This window comes from Lasioglossum baleicum, unplaced genomic scaffold (assembly GCF_051020765.1).
Source record: "Lasioglossum baleicum unplaced genomic scaffold, iyLasBale1 scaffold2799, whole genome shotgun sequence".
In the NCBI taxonomy this organism is placed as follows: Eukaryota; Metazoa; Arthropoda; class Insecta; order Hymenoptera; family Halictidae; genus Lasioglossum; species Lasioglossum baleicum.
Window position 1 is genome coordinate 1 of NW_027471857.1, and position 18446 is coordinate 18446.

At 33.2% G+C, this 18446-nt stretch overlaps 2 protein-coding genes across 2 annotated transcripts; both read right to left on the minus strand.

Annotated features, from left to right (window-relative positions):
- Window positions 1–4038: 4038 nt before the first annotated feature.
- Window positions 4039–9208, minus strand: LOC143221614 (putative cytochrome P450 6a14). The gene is made up of 5 exons (XM_076447010.1): window positions 8870–9208; window positions 6915–7437; window positions 5554–5775; window positions 4822–5073; window positions 4039–4211 (listed from the first exon to the last, which is right to left on the minus strand). Exons 1-5 carry the CDS (start codon window positions 9206–9208, stop codon window positions 4039–4041), a joined length of 1509 nt encoding a protein of 502 aa, XP_076303125.1.
- Window positions 9209–16526: 7318 nt separating this feature from the next.
- LOC143221615 (putative cytochrome P450 6a13) lies at window positions 16527–18304 on the minus strand (the record flags this gene model as incomplete). Its single annotated transcript, XM_076447012.1, has 3 exons — window positions 16527–16699; window positions 16952–17203; window positions 18083–18304. Coding segments are annotated over 3 exons (647 nt in total), but the record flags the coding sequence as incomplete, so codon positions are not given.
- Window positions 18305–18446: the final 142 nt, after the last annotated feature.

Below are 18446 nucleotides of genomic sequence, written 5' to 3' on the forward strand. Positions count from 1 at the left end.
TCTTAATGGTTAAACAAAATTCCCTTTCACATTCTGATAATTTTGGAAAACAAAGTAGAGATTTAGAAATCTTTATATTAAAATGAGAATAAGAAACAGCGTGGTGAAATGTGGCATATAATTTGCTAAGTATTGAGAAGATGAAAGTAAGTTTTAGAAAGCCAATTTTGAAACTGTCAAGACCTCGCAGCAATCAATTTACATGATCTGTTCAATTGTTCGTAACGTTACTATGAATTCCCCCAAATTGCGCAGATCAGCTACAAATATCGCGTTGCTATGACCAAAATAATGATACAGAATTGTTTCGCATCTAAAAGTACAATTACATACCGTTCGCAAAGAGTGGAACGTCCTGTCAGCAAACACGGAGAAATCTTTAATTAGAACAGTCTTTATAATGTCGGGATCCCTCAGTAACAAGAGTGGCATGTGTCCGACGTACAGTCCAGTCACTTGTTCATCCCTAAAATTGTAGTAAGCTTCTTCGAAACAGTCGTTCACAGAGCTTTTTCCCAGAAACACATCCTTGAAGTTGCCAACAAAAGGTAACGGAGTTGCTCCATTAATACCTCGTCTCTGCCAATACTGTAATTTCGATTTCGAGTAATAATACAGCAGGACCAATACAGTGATTGCAAGCCCAACTGTCTCGATCACTGGCCAAGCCATAACTCGCTGACTTAATAGTCTTCAAACTTTTCTTTCGAGAAACTGTTCATCAACACTAATCTTTCTGCTTCCGAGCAGAATCCAAGGAACAACAGCAACGTATCGGTTCTCGAACTGTCTACCCTCTCTCAGTTTTCAACTTGGAACGCGATCGTCGTCTATGTTCACAGTTGGAGTTAGTCCCCACTTATTCTCCCCGATATCTCCGAAGAATTTAATTTTGTTAGCATGACTTGTAAGTTGACATAATCTCCTATTAACGCGCGATTGTCGAAACTTGTCGAGATGACTAGCCAGAAACATTTCTCTAATCGTTGTCGCTCAAATTACACGTGTTTTTTTTTAGTCAACTTTCAATAAGTACGATTTAGTTTGAATCTTTCACTTCCTTTCCACCAAGTTGATTCTTTTGAAACATTTCGATTTCTCGAATTTCGGATTTCTTTATAATCTTGAGTATATCCACAGATATCTCTATTCTTCCTTACTTCGTGGAAGTCAGCGGTACCGATTCTTTATGGACACTATATCCAACGTGTTTGCACGTCGTTTTTTAAAAAGGAAGGAGATGAGATAGAAACAACGAGAAACATGCATCTTGGAATGACTTAGACGGAAAGCCGTCCTTTGATAGTTTGCTAAGATATTTGCTGAAAGCTGTCCTTTGATAGTTTGCCACGACACCGAGTGTACACAGACTAGCTTATGACGAAGATTCTGATAGGCATCATTTGAATAATTTCGTGCTTCAGCTTCTGTACCGCGCAACGAATTTCGCAGTATGAAAATGCCTGCCGATATCAAGTTCGCATGAAATGTCGAGTATTTTTCTTAGATTGTATTTGCCTGTGGGGTTGGATATGCAGTTCAGGTGCATACGGTGATTCGGGTAATTGGAACGAGCGTGTCTTAATGTTTAATGTTTCTCAAAATCACATAAGATGTTAATAGAAATTATTTGAAACCATGAAGCAGTCACTGTCATAACTGTTGCTTCTGACGCACCATTTGAGATAACATAACGTACTTTATCGCATATTTTTACTTGAATGGTGCCTTCAAATAATGTCATTGCATTTATCACTATTCCAATTAAACTTCGCTACGTAAAAAAACAAACGAAAGAGAGAAACGTATTCGCAATACGACGATACAAATAGCAAAATAGAAATAAAGAAACTACTGCGAATTGAAATTTACCAATTTTTAAATTGGTGAAAAATTAAAAATTAATCATGCCAATTCCATTGAAGAAACAATAGTAAACGAAGAGTAAGGGAATATAATAATACTATGATATGAAATACTGAAAAATAAAGATCAAAGGACGAAAGGAATTAATCCAAGGTGGATCTAAAAAAAGATCGCAAAATAGATCACGGGCACTGAATGGAAGAGGCTTTGTTTCTGACAAAACTCGTTACGGGAACGTATCGCTTGGCAGCTCAAAAGATGAAAAATACGATTACCGATCGCGGAGGGTTCTTTAATCCTCGATTATTATCCCTTGATCGGTCACAAAAGGGTTGGCTGAATGAGATAAGAAGTGGCAAGCTCGTAACAATTACGACGAGGTTACTAAAAGCCGAGGAATGGTCGACAATGGAGTGCCTCTGAAGAAAGTTTATTGCTCCCTAATAAGTTTCCGGGGCGCACCCTAAGAAGGAGGTTAAGTTCAAAATACACAGTGGCCGAACGGTGTGGTCGACTCAAAATTTTAAGATGTCTACCAGCGATGAAACAACCAATTCGTTATGATTTCGATATCGATTAAGCGGTATATCGGGTCGTTTAAAATCTGACTTCAACATTTTTTTAAATCTTTCACCTGCAAAAATATTATTGTCGTATTGTCACATTATTTATCGTTGTACTGTCGTTAATTATTCTTGACACAGTGGCCTCCTTCGAACCATACAATTTTTGTTAACACAATTTCTCGTAATTCTAAAGATAATATGGACGATCTGTCATAATATAATAAATCAACGGTAGATTATAACAAAATTTTCAGTAGCAGAAGAAGCGGAAGGAATTGAAATTACTAGTAATGAAAGCAATCATAGTCGCTGGGTCCGAGTTTCCACCCTGTATTTGCAACGTATCTAAAAATTTGGAGCATAATACACATTCAAAGAGCTGGCTGAAATTGAATAGTATGGCACGAAAATGTAAATCTATGTGGTCCATTGGAGACAAATTACCTGTATATTCCTGAAACTTACCAATCCCTGAATGCAATAATAGATTCGTCGCGAAGTTACTGATGCGGTTTCTTGAACCACCCAAAGCAGCTAGACGGGTCTTCGGATTTGCTGACAGAGAATCCTACTTCTTGAACTGATCTCTTGAGACCACGAAAATCCTACACAGGGTAAATATTGAGATCACGACAAATTGCGTAGATCGTCGTATGACCGCTTCCTACAGCGACATAAAACTATAAAGTATCAGAGAAGATTTGCTCTGGGGAAGAAACTCCTGTAGCTTTTTCGATTCAGGGGTAACGATAGAAATAACAGTTACGACGTTCCTCTTCCGTGATATTAATTTATGTCGAACGGATTCGATACGACTACGTGAAACAGGATCCCGGGGGACCGTTTGTTAAAACCGTTTACAAACCTTTCGTTTACCATTGCTTTCCGCCTAATACCGGGCTTTAGGTGAAGGAGTATTTGGCTGGGAGATAGAGAGAGACATTATGAATTTAGAGGACTGCTTAAACGGGATGTGGAAAGTATTTATGTTTGTATATTCTACTTCAATTCTCTTTTTCTTATTTGTTACAACTTGGTTATCTAGTTCACATAGAACTGAAGTTTCATTGAATGTATTTTTTTTTTTTTAATTGAATAAAGGTTTATCGATTGGTGTAATGAATAGGTCTTTTGCCGAATGTGTCTTAACTTCAATTTCTTTCATGCTTGTCTAGAAATTCTATAAACATCGCATCTCCGCAAAGTTACAATGTTATTATCAATGTAATTGGTAACAGAAATTTGGGTAAAGTGCATCCTACCTGTAAACTATTTCTGGAGGAACAAGATAATAGGAAACTGTCGAAAAGGGAACTAAAAAGTGAATAAAAGCACGAAGCGTTAATATTCAAATGTATTGTATATTATTTATGGAGGAATGTATAAATATGCAAGAACAGCATTTATATTTTTGATAATGCGCGGTTAATCAAGTGTTAAAAGCAATTCTATAAATACAAAATTACTTTTTTTTAAGCGGTGCATGAATCTTAAGTATAGGAGATAATTGACTTTTGAAACAAACTATATATCGGAAAAATACCATTGTTTTCACTATGTACACTGCATCACTATCTCCATTATAAACAATGAACCACATGGGCACTTATGTCTCGAGCCTAGACATCTTCACATGTAATGTATGTGTTGGTTGCAGAATGAACAATGATTTCTTGTCTATTTCATATGTCTTAAAGGTTTTCTCGCAAACCTCCAATTTGAATTTCGATAAGACAGTGATGACCGCCACCTTTGACTGATATTTTGCAAATCTTGCACCTGAAAGGGATATTATTCGAAGTTATTTCACGAATATACGTTTGTATATTTTTTTTAGATTAGTATATATATTTTCTTTGTTATTCGTATATTAGTATATACATAATATATACTTGACGTATATTTATGTTCATATTTGTATAAAAATGATTACTTACATATAATGCTACTAATAATAATTATAATATAATAATATAATTATTATTATATTTTAAAATAACAATATTTTATTATTGTTATTACATTATAATTATTATATTTCGCTACTACGATTGCATTATTATTTTTCATTATATTATATAAAATTATAATAATGATAGTAGTGTCAATATTAACCCTTTGCACTCGACGATTTTTTCGTTATAGAAAAATAGTAATTCGATGACTTTCTCCCATAAAATCGACGACATTCTTAAAACGAAAAATTTGAAATCGTATTCAAATTAAGACAAAGAATTTATTATTTGGATATTCCACGTATCATTGGATAATTTTAAATTTGATATATTAATTAATATTTTTAGAATCTAATTAAATGGCGACTGAGAGTCGCCTCTCGAGTGCAAAGGATTAATAAAAATAATATGTAAAATGAAATACGTATGTGTACCGATGCAATTTCTTGGTCCATCCCCAAATGGTAAAAATAACATGGGATGTCTAGTCTTGGCTTGCTCGTCGGTGAATCTCTCAGGATCAAAGTTATCTGGGTCCGGATAAATTTCTGGATCTCTTTGAATCGCGCGGACAGGTAAGAACACCTGTTGACCCTTCTCTATGCTAATTTTTGTTCCCGGGAACGTGTAATCCTGTAAAGCTGTTCTCGACAACCACAGCAACACTGGATATTTCCTCAATGTTTCTATGAATGGAAAATCACAATTAACGATATTCCGATATATTTGACTACAAAGGTTCTAATCGATAAACAACAAATTTCAAATCTTTTGATCTCGATAATAATTTATTGCGCATATTGAAAGACAACCATTTCCATTCCCGTTGAAAAATTATTTATCGATATTCCATTAATTCTTAAGAATAACGTAAAGAATAATTTAACGCTTCATTATTTGCCTTGAAAAATAATTTTTACTAATTTTTTATGTGTCAAAGGAAGTAGTTGTTATATACAAAACCAATTCAACAAGTTTTGTAATTTAACGATATTTTCGTTTAAATCTTATGTTAATTTAACATCCTTTAAGTCGAATTTATAATTTAAATTGATTCGAAAATTTTGTAAACGATATTGTCTTTTGTATAATACCTGTCAATACATAATCGATATTCTACTTACTATGTTACAAAGCAGTTTTTGTTTTAATAGTGAATAATGTACCTTGGAAACACGCATCCAGATATTTCATCTCCTTTATGCAGTCGTACGTGATCACGCCATTGGTTTTTGCCAAAACTTCCAGAACTTCTGCTCGAGCCCTCTCCTGAATCTCTGGGTTCTTTGCAAGCTCGATTATTACATGACTAATCGTTAATGAAGACGTTTCAAATCCAGCGATAAAGAAAACGAAGGCCTGCGACGTCAAAAACAGATCGTCTGCCTCTGAACATACAACATTATATTTCGTATACATACCAAAATCTCACAGTGTAAACACGAACACTTTGCTTTCCTCTCCTTTATCTTCAGCAAATCATATTTCACAGGTAACAGACTAAGGAACCGTGTAATTTTAATAGCAATTTAGAAACGGAACTTGTAACAAATAGGAGATTAGGGTAGCGTTATTTATTACTCGGTGATTAGGTTCGATCGTGTTAGCGTTTTTAAATTTAATTCGAAAAGAAGAAATTAATTTGTGATAAACATTTAACACGAGTTATTCCTGTGTTCCAGAGGACATTGGGTAATTTTGATAATTCTGTTTACTCGTTCCGTTCTTAAATCGTTTATCAAATTGACAAATATACGTGTTTGATTCCACGTGTGTATTTCTGATTTCGTTAATACTTTAATGATTTATCTTTACCCTTATCACGAAGAAAGTTAAAGAACGGTTCTCAAAAAAATATCGAATTTCAGATTATAATATCGCATTAATTATTCCAAAAATTGTAACTTTCAAGTCCCTGCATATCTTTTTTCTCACATTTGCATCTGACTTTTTATCGTACTTTTCAATATTCCTTATTTTGTAAGTTACTTCAAGTCAAATCTGTGTTATCATTAATTAAAAATGTATTTTATACTGTACATTGTAATCTCACTTTTAGTAATGCAAGTAAATAGATATAACCTATGTTTCGTGCATTTAAATATTTCTTCCAGTAAAATATAACATTCAAAATGCAGTGTGAGCCGTTTAAATCAGAGCAGGTTAAACTTTACACTGGAAATATGTCAAACGTTATTTTGAATAATAAATTCTTTACGATTCGAATAAAATATTATTCCGGGTAGAAGACAAAATTTTAAAGTATTGGATATTTTTATCTTTAAAACCTCTAATGTTAAATAAAATATTTTATTTCGACAATTTAATGTTCTTCTTTGCTCAAGATTAATTAAGTAAATTCATTTCGAACAAAGAAAAACTTATTTTTGTAATAATCACGGTAACTCTTCCACCTTTATCTCTCACTAGTGCTGAGTCTAGAGTGAATCCAAAGAGCTATACTTTCCAAACATTATACAGACGTAACCTCACCTTTTGATAAAAAAAGAATTCAAAAGTATCTCACCTTTCTGTCCAACTTTCTCCGGATGTTGCTTCAGGTCCACTAGAGTGTCCATAAAATCGTGTCTTCGAACGTTGTTCTTGATCCTGTAGTCTATAGTCTCCATAGTGATCCTCGTGAAGAACTCGACGATGTCTTGCTCGAGAAACAACGGTCCAAGGAGCTTGAACAGCCACGGGAAATCTCTCAGTCTGTCCCTGATCATGGACTTTACGTTGGTTTGGAAAACCTTCTTGCCCATCTGGCGGAACTCGCTGTCTTCAGATGCGAATGAGTTTATCTCTATACCAAAGGCGCAAGTGCCGATCACATCGGTGGTGAATTTCGCAGATATGTCACGGCACTCGATCACCTCGCCCTTCTTCACGATGTTGTCCAGGTACTTTCCAAACTGGTCCGCGCACTGCACCAACAGGTGAAACATCTCCTTCAGCTTGCCGGAGGTGAAGACAGGCGAAAGTCTCGCTCTTAAAGGCCTCCATCTATCGGATTCCAACCTGAAGAGATGCTCCGATAATGGCTCCACCTGTAAAGTGTACATTTTTGGGAATCCAAAGAACTATATGCGAATTAATTTAGGCAGAATCGAATCCAAGCATCGAAAATACAAATTTCTTTCTTCATCTAATTTCTTTTATTGCTTGTTGCTGTTGTAAGAAGGAGATTTCTCTGAGATTTGTACATGTACCTTGTCGCTTGGTTTATTACTTTCAATTTCAAAAATTGTATTTATTTCTATACCTCAAAATTAGGTACCTCTCCCATACTCTTGAAATTATTTATTTATTTATTCTCTGTATTGCTAAATTTATTAATGGAGTTAACCTAACTATAAGGTAACTAATTTCCTATCTAGAGTAACTAATATTAATATATTAACTTTTTTATACTGTGTATGGATTCTATTATCTAATTTCTATATCTGTAATAGTTTATTGTTATGTCCACACATATGAGCACTGTTATATTTATATATCCATTTTTAAAATCTATTTTTTAGTACAATAGGGAGAGGTTAGTGTGATATGATATTATTGATGAAAATACTTGAGAAAATTACTCATCTTTGCAACAATTGAAACATTGTCGTAAATATGGTTTTAAAAATGTTGCCAGTTGGTTGTACGTTATCAAAAACATAGGGAACATTGAGATAAGCTTTCATTATAAATTATCTGACAGATCATTGATGGAAAAACAGCTTTTAAATAACATATTTTTATCACGATATACTTCGTTCAATGAATTACAACCTGACAATGTTGCAAGAAATAGATCTACAAATATATCCTTATTTATAATTAGTAGGAACGCAAATTGAAATCCAAAATTTAATTAATAATTCTATGGAGAACCATATTCATAAACACATTTTGCTGGAATTACATGTCTGGATTTACGTCTCGAGTGGTTTAGCCTTTTTAAATAAGCTAAAGTATAGTAAACATTCGGTAAGTAGCTGATATAAATCGATAAAGAAGTTTCAAGGCATGTGATTATCTTGCGATAAGTTACCTAGCTATTAGGACGTCAATTAAGAAAAATTAATGAATTATGCCACGCTAATTTCACGTGATTTCCCCATCTGACTAACATGAATTTCTTGTGATGCGTTACATATAATGATGCAATATCATTTACGACAAATAAATTAAAGCATCTAAAATATTTAACGCATTTATCTTATCATTAGTCAAACGAATTTCTTTATTTTTGCAGAACGTTTTATTTCCTCCAATTACGCGTTTCTAGTAATCATAATTTCGCCGTTAAAAACTCAAATCGGAAACTGTCAAGATCTCATAGCTATCGATTTACTCAAAATCTCAGTTACCATTTTTGACGTTTCCATAAGTTTCTCTATACTATGCAGAATAGTTACAAACATGACGTTGATACTATCGAAACAATGATACACAATTGTCACGCATCAACATGCAGATTACAATATTACATACCGTTCTCACAGTCCGTATCGTCCTGTCAGCAAACACTGAGAAATCTTTAATGAGAACAGTCTTAATAATTTCCGGGTCCCTCAGTACTAACAGTGGCGTGTGTCCGACGTACAATCCTACCACCTGCTCATCTTTGAAATTATTGTATGCGTCTTCGAAAGAGTCGCTTACAGAAGCTTTGCCCAGAAACACATCCTTGTAATTGCCAACGAAAGGCAACGGCTTCGGACCCTTAACTCCGCGTTTCTCCCAATACTCTAATTTCGATTTCGAGTAGTAATACAGCAGGATTAATACGGTGACTGCGAGCCCAACGGTCTCAATCACTGGCCAAGTCATCGTGTACAGTTCGCCGACTGTTAATCATCAAATTTTCCTGTCAACGAATTATTCGCGAGTACGAAATCACACTATTTCCGAAACCGCAGGAACAACGACGTATCAGTGTCTGAAGAACCCAATTTTACTTCTAAACCTTGGTCACTGTCTCTGCGCACAGTCGGAATCACAATGGACTTTGCTTCACTTCGATATCTACGAAGAACCCGGTTGACATAATCTCCCGTTACCTCGCGGTTGTCGAAATGATTCGCGAGAGTCGCTTCTTCGCGCTGAGATATATCCGTTTATTCGGCTACTTTGGATATTGGCATTGCGAACGCCCTCTCTGCTGCGCGTCTGTAATTACCGCGTTCCGCCATTATGCCAACTGCTACGACGGTTAACCAGTGTTCGATTCATCGAGATTTGACAGGAAATATAAGCAGAAGGTTCATATAAATGGATAACGAACATCACTGTTCAGGGACGTTTTTTAATGGCTCTTGAGAAGGGCCCTCGATGATGTAAAAGGCTGGATAAAAGTATTGGCACAACATTATTGTTCCGATTCAGATGCTTTTAACTATGAAACAAATTGATGAAGAAGAAAATTTGTTTGACACGTGTATTTATTTACTATTCTAGTTTATTATTTAATAGAAACAGTAACGTAAATAAAGTGACATGCGAAATAATGGCAAAAATATGTTCATTGAGCGTTAAGCATGGACAAAAGAATTGGCACACTATGCAATATTTGGCGTAGATGTGTCTGTCCGAAAAGTTTCCGATTTTCACTTTATGGTATAGCTGGAGGACTCCTTGACAGTTAGTTTTTCCAATAACCAACTTAAGATTCAGTCTATTAATAATAAATAACAAGTAACAATGTCGAGGAAGGGAAAAGAAACTAGAAGCAAAGAAAGGAAAATAATGTTAAGTTTGCACAAAGTGCGAAAGTCTTATAGTGTAATATCAAAAATTGTTAATAGAAATTGATTCGCTATTTGATCGCTCTTAGAAGCGTGATAAAACGATTTGAAAATCAGTCAGATTTTCAAAGTTGCAATCGATGTGGTCGTCCCTCAAAGTTAACAAATAGGGAGAAACGAAAAATTGTAAAAGAAATGAAAATGAATTGTAAATTAAACTCGTCGCTAGTTAAACAGTGTTAAATGAAGAAAATCAGACAGAAGCAAGTTCGAAAACCATACGAAGAGTATTAAAAGATGCGGGATATTCTGCGTGTGTTGCATGAAGGAAACCGTACGTATGTAAAAGGAATCGAAAATTGAGGAAAGAATTTGCAATAGAATTTATAAAAAAGGATCCCATGTTTTAGAATACTGTACTATTTTCAAATGAAAGCAAATTTAATATATTTAAACCAAATGGCAGGGTATTAGTTTGGAGAAAGGCAAATACGGAAATGGATCTGCAAAATTTACAAGCCACTGTAAAACATGGAGACGGTGGAGTCATGGTATGGGGTTCTATTACAGCATCTGGGGTTCGAGAATTGGCATTTATTAACTAAAAGAAAATTTATTTAAAAGTGCTGAGAAATTAAATCTCCCCCTCAAATTTTATTTCTAACAAGATCACGATCTAAAGCATACTGCCTGTATTCTACGACAATGGATTGTTTACAATACTGCTCACACGCTAAATACATCACCCCAAAGTCCAGACACGAATCCCATCGAACATGTTTAGAATGAATTAGAAAGAAGAATTAGGAAACGCGATATAACGAATAAAAACCAATTAAATGCCATTATTTTGCAACAATGGAACGATATAGTGCCGGATTTTGCACTAAAACTGGTGACATCGTTGCCGAAACGATCGAAGGAAAGTATTATGAAGAAAGAAGGACCAACCAAATATTAATTTTTAATTTCTAGATACTTTTAATCATGCGTGCCAATACTTTTGTCCACGCTTAAAACGCTCAAAGAACATGTTTTTACCATTATTTCATATGTCACTTTATTTACGTTACTGTTTTTATTAAACAATAAACTAGAATAGCAAATAAATACACTTGTGAAACAAATTTTCTTCTTCCTCAATTTGTTTCTTTGTTAAAAGCATTTGAATCGGAACAATCATGCTGTGTCAATACTTTCGTTCAGTCCTATATATGCATCCCTGTATTTAGGTTCTGTTCTGATTACATGTAACTCTTGTATAGCTGTTTATAATTGCTGTCAATTCTCGGCAAATTAGGTATAGTGACAGGTCTTTCACCTGGTGACACTTGGATCATTGTTGAATTAGAAAAAGAGCCGAGTAAAGCTGGGAACAAACAAATAAATAAAGCGCGAGAATAATAAAACGTGATTTTAGGTTTTGAAAAAGTCATCTATTCGCATTGTCGCATTATTCATCATCATACTGTCATTAATTATTATTGACACAGTGGCCTCCTGTTGTTTACTTATTAGTGAATTAGTACAATAAAAAATTATTTTGTCGTAAATGGTAAGACGGGAAGGAATCTTGGGAAGCAGAAAAAATTGAAAAAATGAACTTACTAATAATGGAAACAATAAAAGTGGTCAGTTTAGGTAGATTCACCTTGCATTTGTAATGTATCTAAAAAGTTAGAGCATAATGTGTACTCAAAAGCTACTGAAAATCAAATAGTATAGCGGGGAAATTTAAGTGTACGTGGTTCTGTGGAAGCAAACTATCTCGATATTGCAGAAACTCAGCAATCCCTGGACACAATAATAGATTTTTCACGACGTTACCCATGCAGTTCCTTGAACCATCCAAAGCAGCTAAATGGGTCCTCGGATTTGCTGACACGGAATCCTCCTTCTTCAACTGATCTCTCGGGATCGCGGAAATCCGACACAGGGTAAATATTGAGATCACGATGAATCGCGTAGATCGTCTTCCCACTCGCCTAACCATTTCGTATGAGGACTTTTGTTCGTGTGAAGACATAGCGCAAATAGGTAAAGCTGAGCAAACGAGTGCATATGTTGTCTCACATGAGCGAGAAAGTGTGTAAGAGATTTTCCGTAAGTGATGTGCAGATAAGTTAGTAAGTACTCGATGAATTCGAAAAGCGAGTAATTTAATATTATAGTGATAATAATATTTTGTGTTCGAAATTTTGCTTCTTGTGTCACTTGCAATTAGTGTCAGTCTGTTTGCGAAATTCATGAGATAGTTAAGGTATCGTTTTCAACTGTAATATGTCGGAATAAATTTTGAAAAAGTGGTCTTTTGGCTTGTATTACTTTGATATAAGAGCAGAAATATTTTCTTGTATCATTTATGTAGGAGCAGGGGGGTGATGGAAGAAAAAGATTATCTATCAGCTAAAATTAATTTTATTTCTTCGCTTACCCCTACAATTATCAATATGACAATATTATAGGACATGAGCTTATAGAACTAAGGATATAAAGTTAACCCCTTAACACTATTTCTACCAAGAGGTGTCAAAAGACATCTTTCAAATTTTAAGTTAACATTATTCTCTAAGTTTAATCATTTCTCCAGATTTAAATTTTTGACTTTTTGTACAACAGTTTTTAAATTAATTCGATGATATCATTTTCTTCCAGCTCATTTTGGCTTTAAAAATGTGCATATGGTATATATATTTCTAGCATAAGGTGTCTCTTGACACTTTAAGGATTTCATAACACTGTCTAATTTTAAACCGATTTACATATAAATATCAACACCATTTTGCAGCATTATATCAATTGTAATCTGATCAGGGAATCCCAATTTCAGTTGTAACAGAAGATACTTTGATATTTGCTTGTTTTTCGCCATGTTGCATTTTACTGTAAATCATTGCAGTGACTTGTATTAAAAAAATTGAATAAATTCCAGAAAAATTTGAAAAACAGATTGTTGAAATTAGCATCACAAGTAAGTAAGCAGTAAAACTGTTTGTAATACTGGTAATTATTTCTATTTCTTATCTTTTCTTTACGAAAAAAGCATAAATAAACTAACCTAAAAATCTAAAAAAACCTTAGTAGAGCAAGCGTTGATTTATTACAATGTTTTTATAATTACTGTTTTTTTTTTTTTGTTACAAAGATACAAAGATTGAATTTCTATACAAGAGACTGAATGTTCGTTAAGTTAACACTTTGACTGCCACGCGGAAATCATATGTTTCGCCCAGGACGCCACGGTATTATTTTTACTATTCAAAGCATATAATGGCAAAATAATAACGAAACGATGTTAGAAGGCTATATTTTTATCAAATGGAGCGTTTCTCTTACTGGTGGTCACATGTGACCACCGTGGCGCCTTAGTAACGGTTCGACGAAGATTACGTCACGAATTGCAGAAAAAAGAAGGGCGAGCGTACCTGGAACGAAAATTTTGCAGGGAATGTTACGAAAAAAATTTCAAGCTATTTGGGTGAAAAATTGCTAAAAATAAAACCAAGAAGGTGACCACTTATTGTCCGGATTGTATTGGTGCGCCGCATTTATGTTTAGAGTGCCTTAACAAAGTGTACCGTTAGATGCAAGATTTATTCTAACATTTTATTATTCTTTATTATTCTAATAAAAAATTTTAATCGTTCAATAGGTCACATTTTATTTCAATGTATCTTCTATGCATCGGCCATATTCAAATACGCTAACTCTCGATTTTCATTTAGTTTTTTATAATTGTAAAAAGTTGAAAGGTTCCGGTTACCCATGACCAACATGGCAGTCAAAGAGTTAATGATATTACAATGTTTGATTATCTTTCTAATAAAAATAAAAAAATGAAGAAGGTAATATTTTTTAATTATTTTTCCGGTTATATTGCTCAAATTATCTATATTTAATTGATAATTTGAAATCCCAACAGTTTTGGGAACAATTATTTGCAGTCATACGCAAAGGTGTCAAAAGACACCTTTTGGTCGAAGTAGGTATACACAAAATCGTGGTAGAAATAGTGTTAACATACAATGACGAGTTAGACCCTTCTTTGACTTTGGTAAGTATTTCTCTCCATTGTATGCAAAGAGATAAATTTTATGACTCAATTTTATTAATAAAAATCCAATATTTGAAAAAAATATATATTCCTTTTCAGCTTTCATTCTCTAGTCTAACTTAGGGAAATAAAATAATATTTTTCAATCGCATCAAGTATATTTAATTTGTATGTCAAGGGGTTGAATTAAAATCGGTTTCTGCTTCCTTACAGTTACCGAACCACTCTGCTATTCAAACTTTCGAAATGCAATCCTTTCGCACGCGCCCTTGTATCCTTATTTAACCTTTCACGTTGTCCTCTTTCATTCACAGACTTTCTTCGACATCCACGCTTTCTCAAACATCTTCGATCTCGATGGATCAGATTCTCTAGGCACTCAAGTATTCCTAAACTTTCATTCGATACTTGCACTCGTCCCTATCATAGATATCACTTTTACAAACCATCGTCTTGCACGCAGTCCCTCTCATATTTATTCCTAACACATATTGTTCCTAATACACTCGCTCAGGATATTTGATCATGCTCACAGTCACTCGATCCTACATTTCTATTAAGATTGTATCTTTTTCTGCATTGTATATGTATGTAAAAGATGATAAATTGTAAATTTTATTTCTTTGTGACAATTCTCATTCGCTTAGTATTTAATTTCTTATTTCGATTCTAAATTGGGTATGTATTTATAGTATTCTATTTTTACATACAATTATATAAGCATATATGTAGGAATGGGATGAGTTTATATAAAGTTTTATATAGCAGAGTAGGTAGTAAGAGTTTTTTTTAGTTTTAAAGCAGTTTTAGTGAAGTAAGCCAGCGCCGTAAGAATAAGTCAGAGCATCTAGTCAGTTTAATCCAGTTGTTTATTTCAATAAAATTATCGTATTCTCAAAAGAAGTCGCAATATTATTTTAACCAATTCCCTCCACCAATAACGATCCTAAATATATAATAATAATTATGAATAGGGACTTCGATGAAAACGTGTGTGAATTTTGTAAAGTTATAAATTTCAGAGTTTTGATATTAAAAATTTAAAATACAAGTTTCATATTGCACAATATTACGAATTACGTGACGAATTAACCCAAATTTTTACGAACTTTTGTGTTTGAGTCTATGGAATCCAATGTTCTCGCAATAATTTACGACACTTTGAGGCAGATAATATCATTAAAAACGTATCTAGGGTGCGGTTCTTTCCTTACATATAATATAAAGTAGAGGATTTTATTACTAACTGTCCAAAATCTATAGAATCCTCTGTACAGAATGGAAGACGCGAGTATTTACTCAATCTCTCCAAAGAATCTTTCATCTCGAAACTATGTATGTAGCTCACCATTCATAGTTTCACATAGAAAGAAAAAGTACCGATTCATATCGTACAAATTTGAGATTTAGAAAATCTATTCGACATTGAAAACATGAACAAAATTTAATTTTTAGTCACAAATTATAGCAAATTTAGTTAGGAGAATTTTTCATGTGTCAAGTGTCTAGATAATTTATAAATGACAAATCAATGTATTCTACATTAATTATAAATGGTAAAAACGTTTTAGAAATCATTTCTCTCATTGGTAGTTTCACAAATCATTTCTTGAGATTAGGTATAGTGAGAAGAGAGTATAGTTAAAACAAGGTATTTTCAATCATTCAATTAATTATTGAATTCAAATTACTCAGGCATACAAGTTTTATCGTATCATAACTATGTTTTAAACAAGATTTCTGTGTTTTCAAGCACTCGTATTAGATTATTCGTTCAATTTCATAGATTATTTATATTTATATCAGAACGAAGAGCCAGTGAAATAGTTATTCGACGAATTTTCAAATTTCAATTTACATCTAATAATTTTTACATATTTAAAACGATAAAATTAATCAACTACTTTAAAAATCGTCTATATTATAATTTGAAAATAGGATATTTTGGAAAAATTGTATATATTCAAAATTTTATTCGAGAAAATCATGCTTCACATAGACTTCACAGGATATGCTGATCTAAATCACATAAAACACCATAGATATACCTATATATACATCATATTCAATATGAACGCGGTTTATAGATTTATTATTTAAACTAACCAAATTAAATTTAACACCTATTATATCTCCTTACTTGCTCCTATTCTATACATAAAGTTAGACATAGAATTTAAGAATTTAACATAATTATTCGATCTCAATCTGGTTATCGTATATAAAATAATAATCGGAATTTTTAACACAAAGAGAGAGAAAGAAAGGATAGAGAGACGTAACTTATATCTATCATCTGTTTTTAAATAGTGATATCAAATAATTGAAAATCAAATATTCATAAGCGCTTTTACGCGGCGAGCTTCGTCAACTTCAAATATACTCCGTCAGCAGGTTGAAGAAGGAACAATGGCTTCTTATCCACTTTATATACTTTACGAGTCTTCTCGCATACCTCAACCTTGTATTTCGACAGGACAGTAACCATTCCAACCTTCAGTTGTTTCTTAGCAAGTCTTATACCTGAAAAAATATCGTTTGCTTTATTTTCTAATTTTTCTATTTTACCATTTTACGTTATTATATTTCATTTTACATTATATTATCATACCTTATTTTACCATTTCAAATTATATCATTATACTATATTTTATCATCTTATGTTATTATATTTCATTTGATCATTTTATGGCATTACATTTTATTTTAAATCATTTTATTGTATTTTGTTTTATATTATTTTCAATAATTTATTACTAGAAAAGTATTCCTTACCGCTACAGTGTCTTGGGCCATCGCCGAATGGTAAATGGGCCATTGGATGTCGAGACTTGATATTTTCATCGGTGAATCTTTCAGGATCGAAGACTTCCGGATTCGGATAAATATCTGGATCTCTTTGAATCGAATATATGGGTAAAAAGACTTGTTGGTTTTTGGGAATGGTGAGCTTTGTGCCTGAGAACGTGTAATCTTCCATTGCTGACCTAGAGAGCCATTGTAGTACTGGATACATTCTCAACGTCTCTGTAAAATGAAATTAATGATTATTAATTGCATATATCGTCTATAATAATTATTATACAATCATAATTATTTAGAATGATATACAGCTTCGTCGCAAATCCTTAATGCTACAAGCTTTCAATTTTAATTCTGATCCTTCGTTCTTCATTAGTTTTTAACTGTTTGAAAATTTTCTTCCTACGTAGCTATTTTTAAACAGCACTCAGAACTGACTTCTAGTAGTATAAAATATCTAATTTAAACATTTATACTTTAGATATCTAATACTACGGGTAATCGTGTATCAAACATTCTTCTGGTAGCTATTTTTAAACAGCACTCAGAACTGACTACTAGTAGTTTAAATTGTCTAATTTAAACATTTATACTTTAGATATCTAATACTACGGGTAATCTTGCATCAAGCATTCTTCTGGTAGCTATTTTTAAACAGCACTCAGAACTGACTACTAGTAGTTTAAATTGTCTAATTTAAACATTTATACTTTAGATATCTAGTACTATGGGTAATCGTATATCAAGCATTCTTCTGGTAGCTATTTTTAAACAGCACTCAGAACTGACTACTAGTAGTTTAAAATATCTAATTTAAACATTTATACTTTAGATATCTAATACTACGGGTAATCGTGTATCAAGCATTCTTCTGATAGTTCAGATAGATTCAAAAATTGAATAGTCTTAATCAAATATTTACCATTCCACTGAATAGTAATATTTTTAGATCTTGAAGAGTCATTACTAAAGATAATTACAATTTGTGAGAGTCAAGAGACGAAGAAAGCTCAAGTGTAAACGTGATTTCAAGTGAACGAATGAATAATACGTGTTTATAGGGTGAAGTAATATTCGTTTGAGTGAAAATTGAAAAAACAATACCTAGTATACACGCATCCAGATATTTCATTTCTTCTACACCATCGTATGTGATCTCTCCGTTAGTCTTTTCCAAGACCTTCAATATTTCAGCTCGAACTTTCTCTTGAATGGTTGGCTTCCACGCAAGCTCGTACAAAGCATTGCTGATCGTTAGCGACGAATTCTCGAAGCCAGCAAGGAAGAAAAGCTGAGCTTGGGATGTCAGGAACAAATTGTCTACTTCTGTACATGCAAATAATATATTTCAAATTTGATACTCGAATTATCGCGCTTATTAGCGTTAAAAATACAAGGTGTTTAATTGTTCGATTGTTATAAACGTGATATTATTTATTAATACTTAATACATAGAATAATTTGTAAC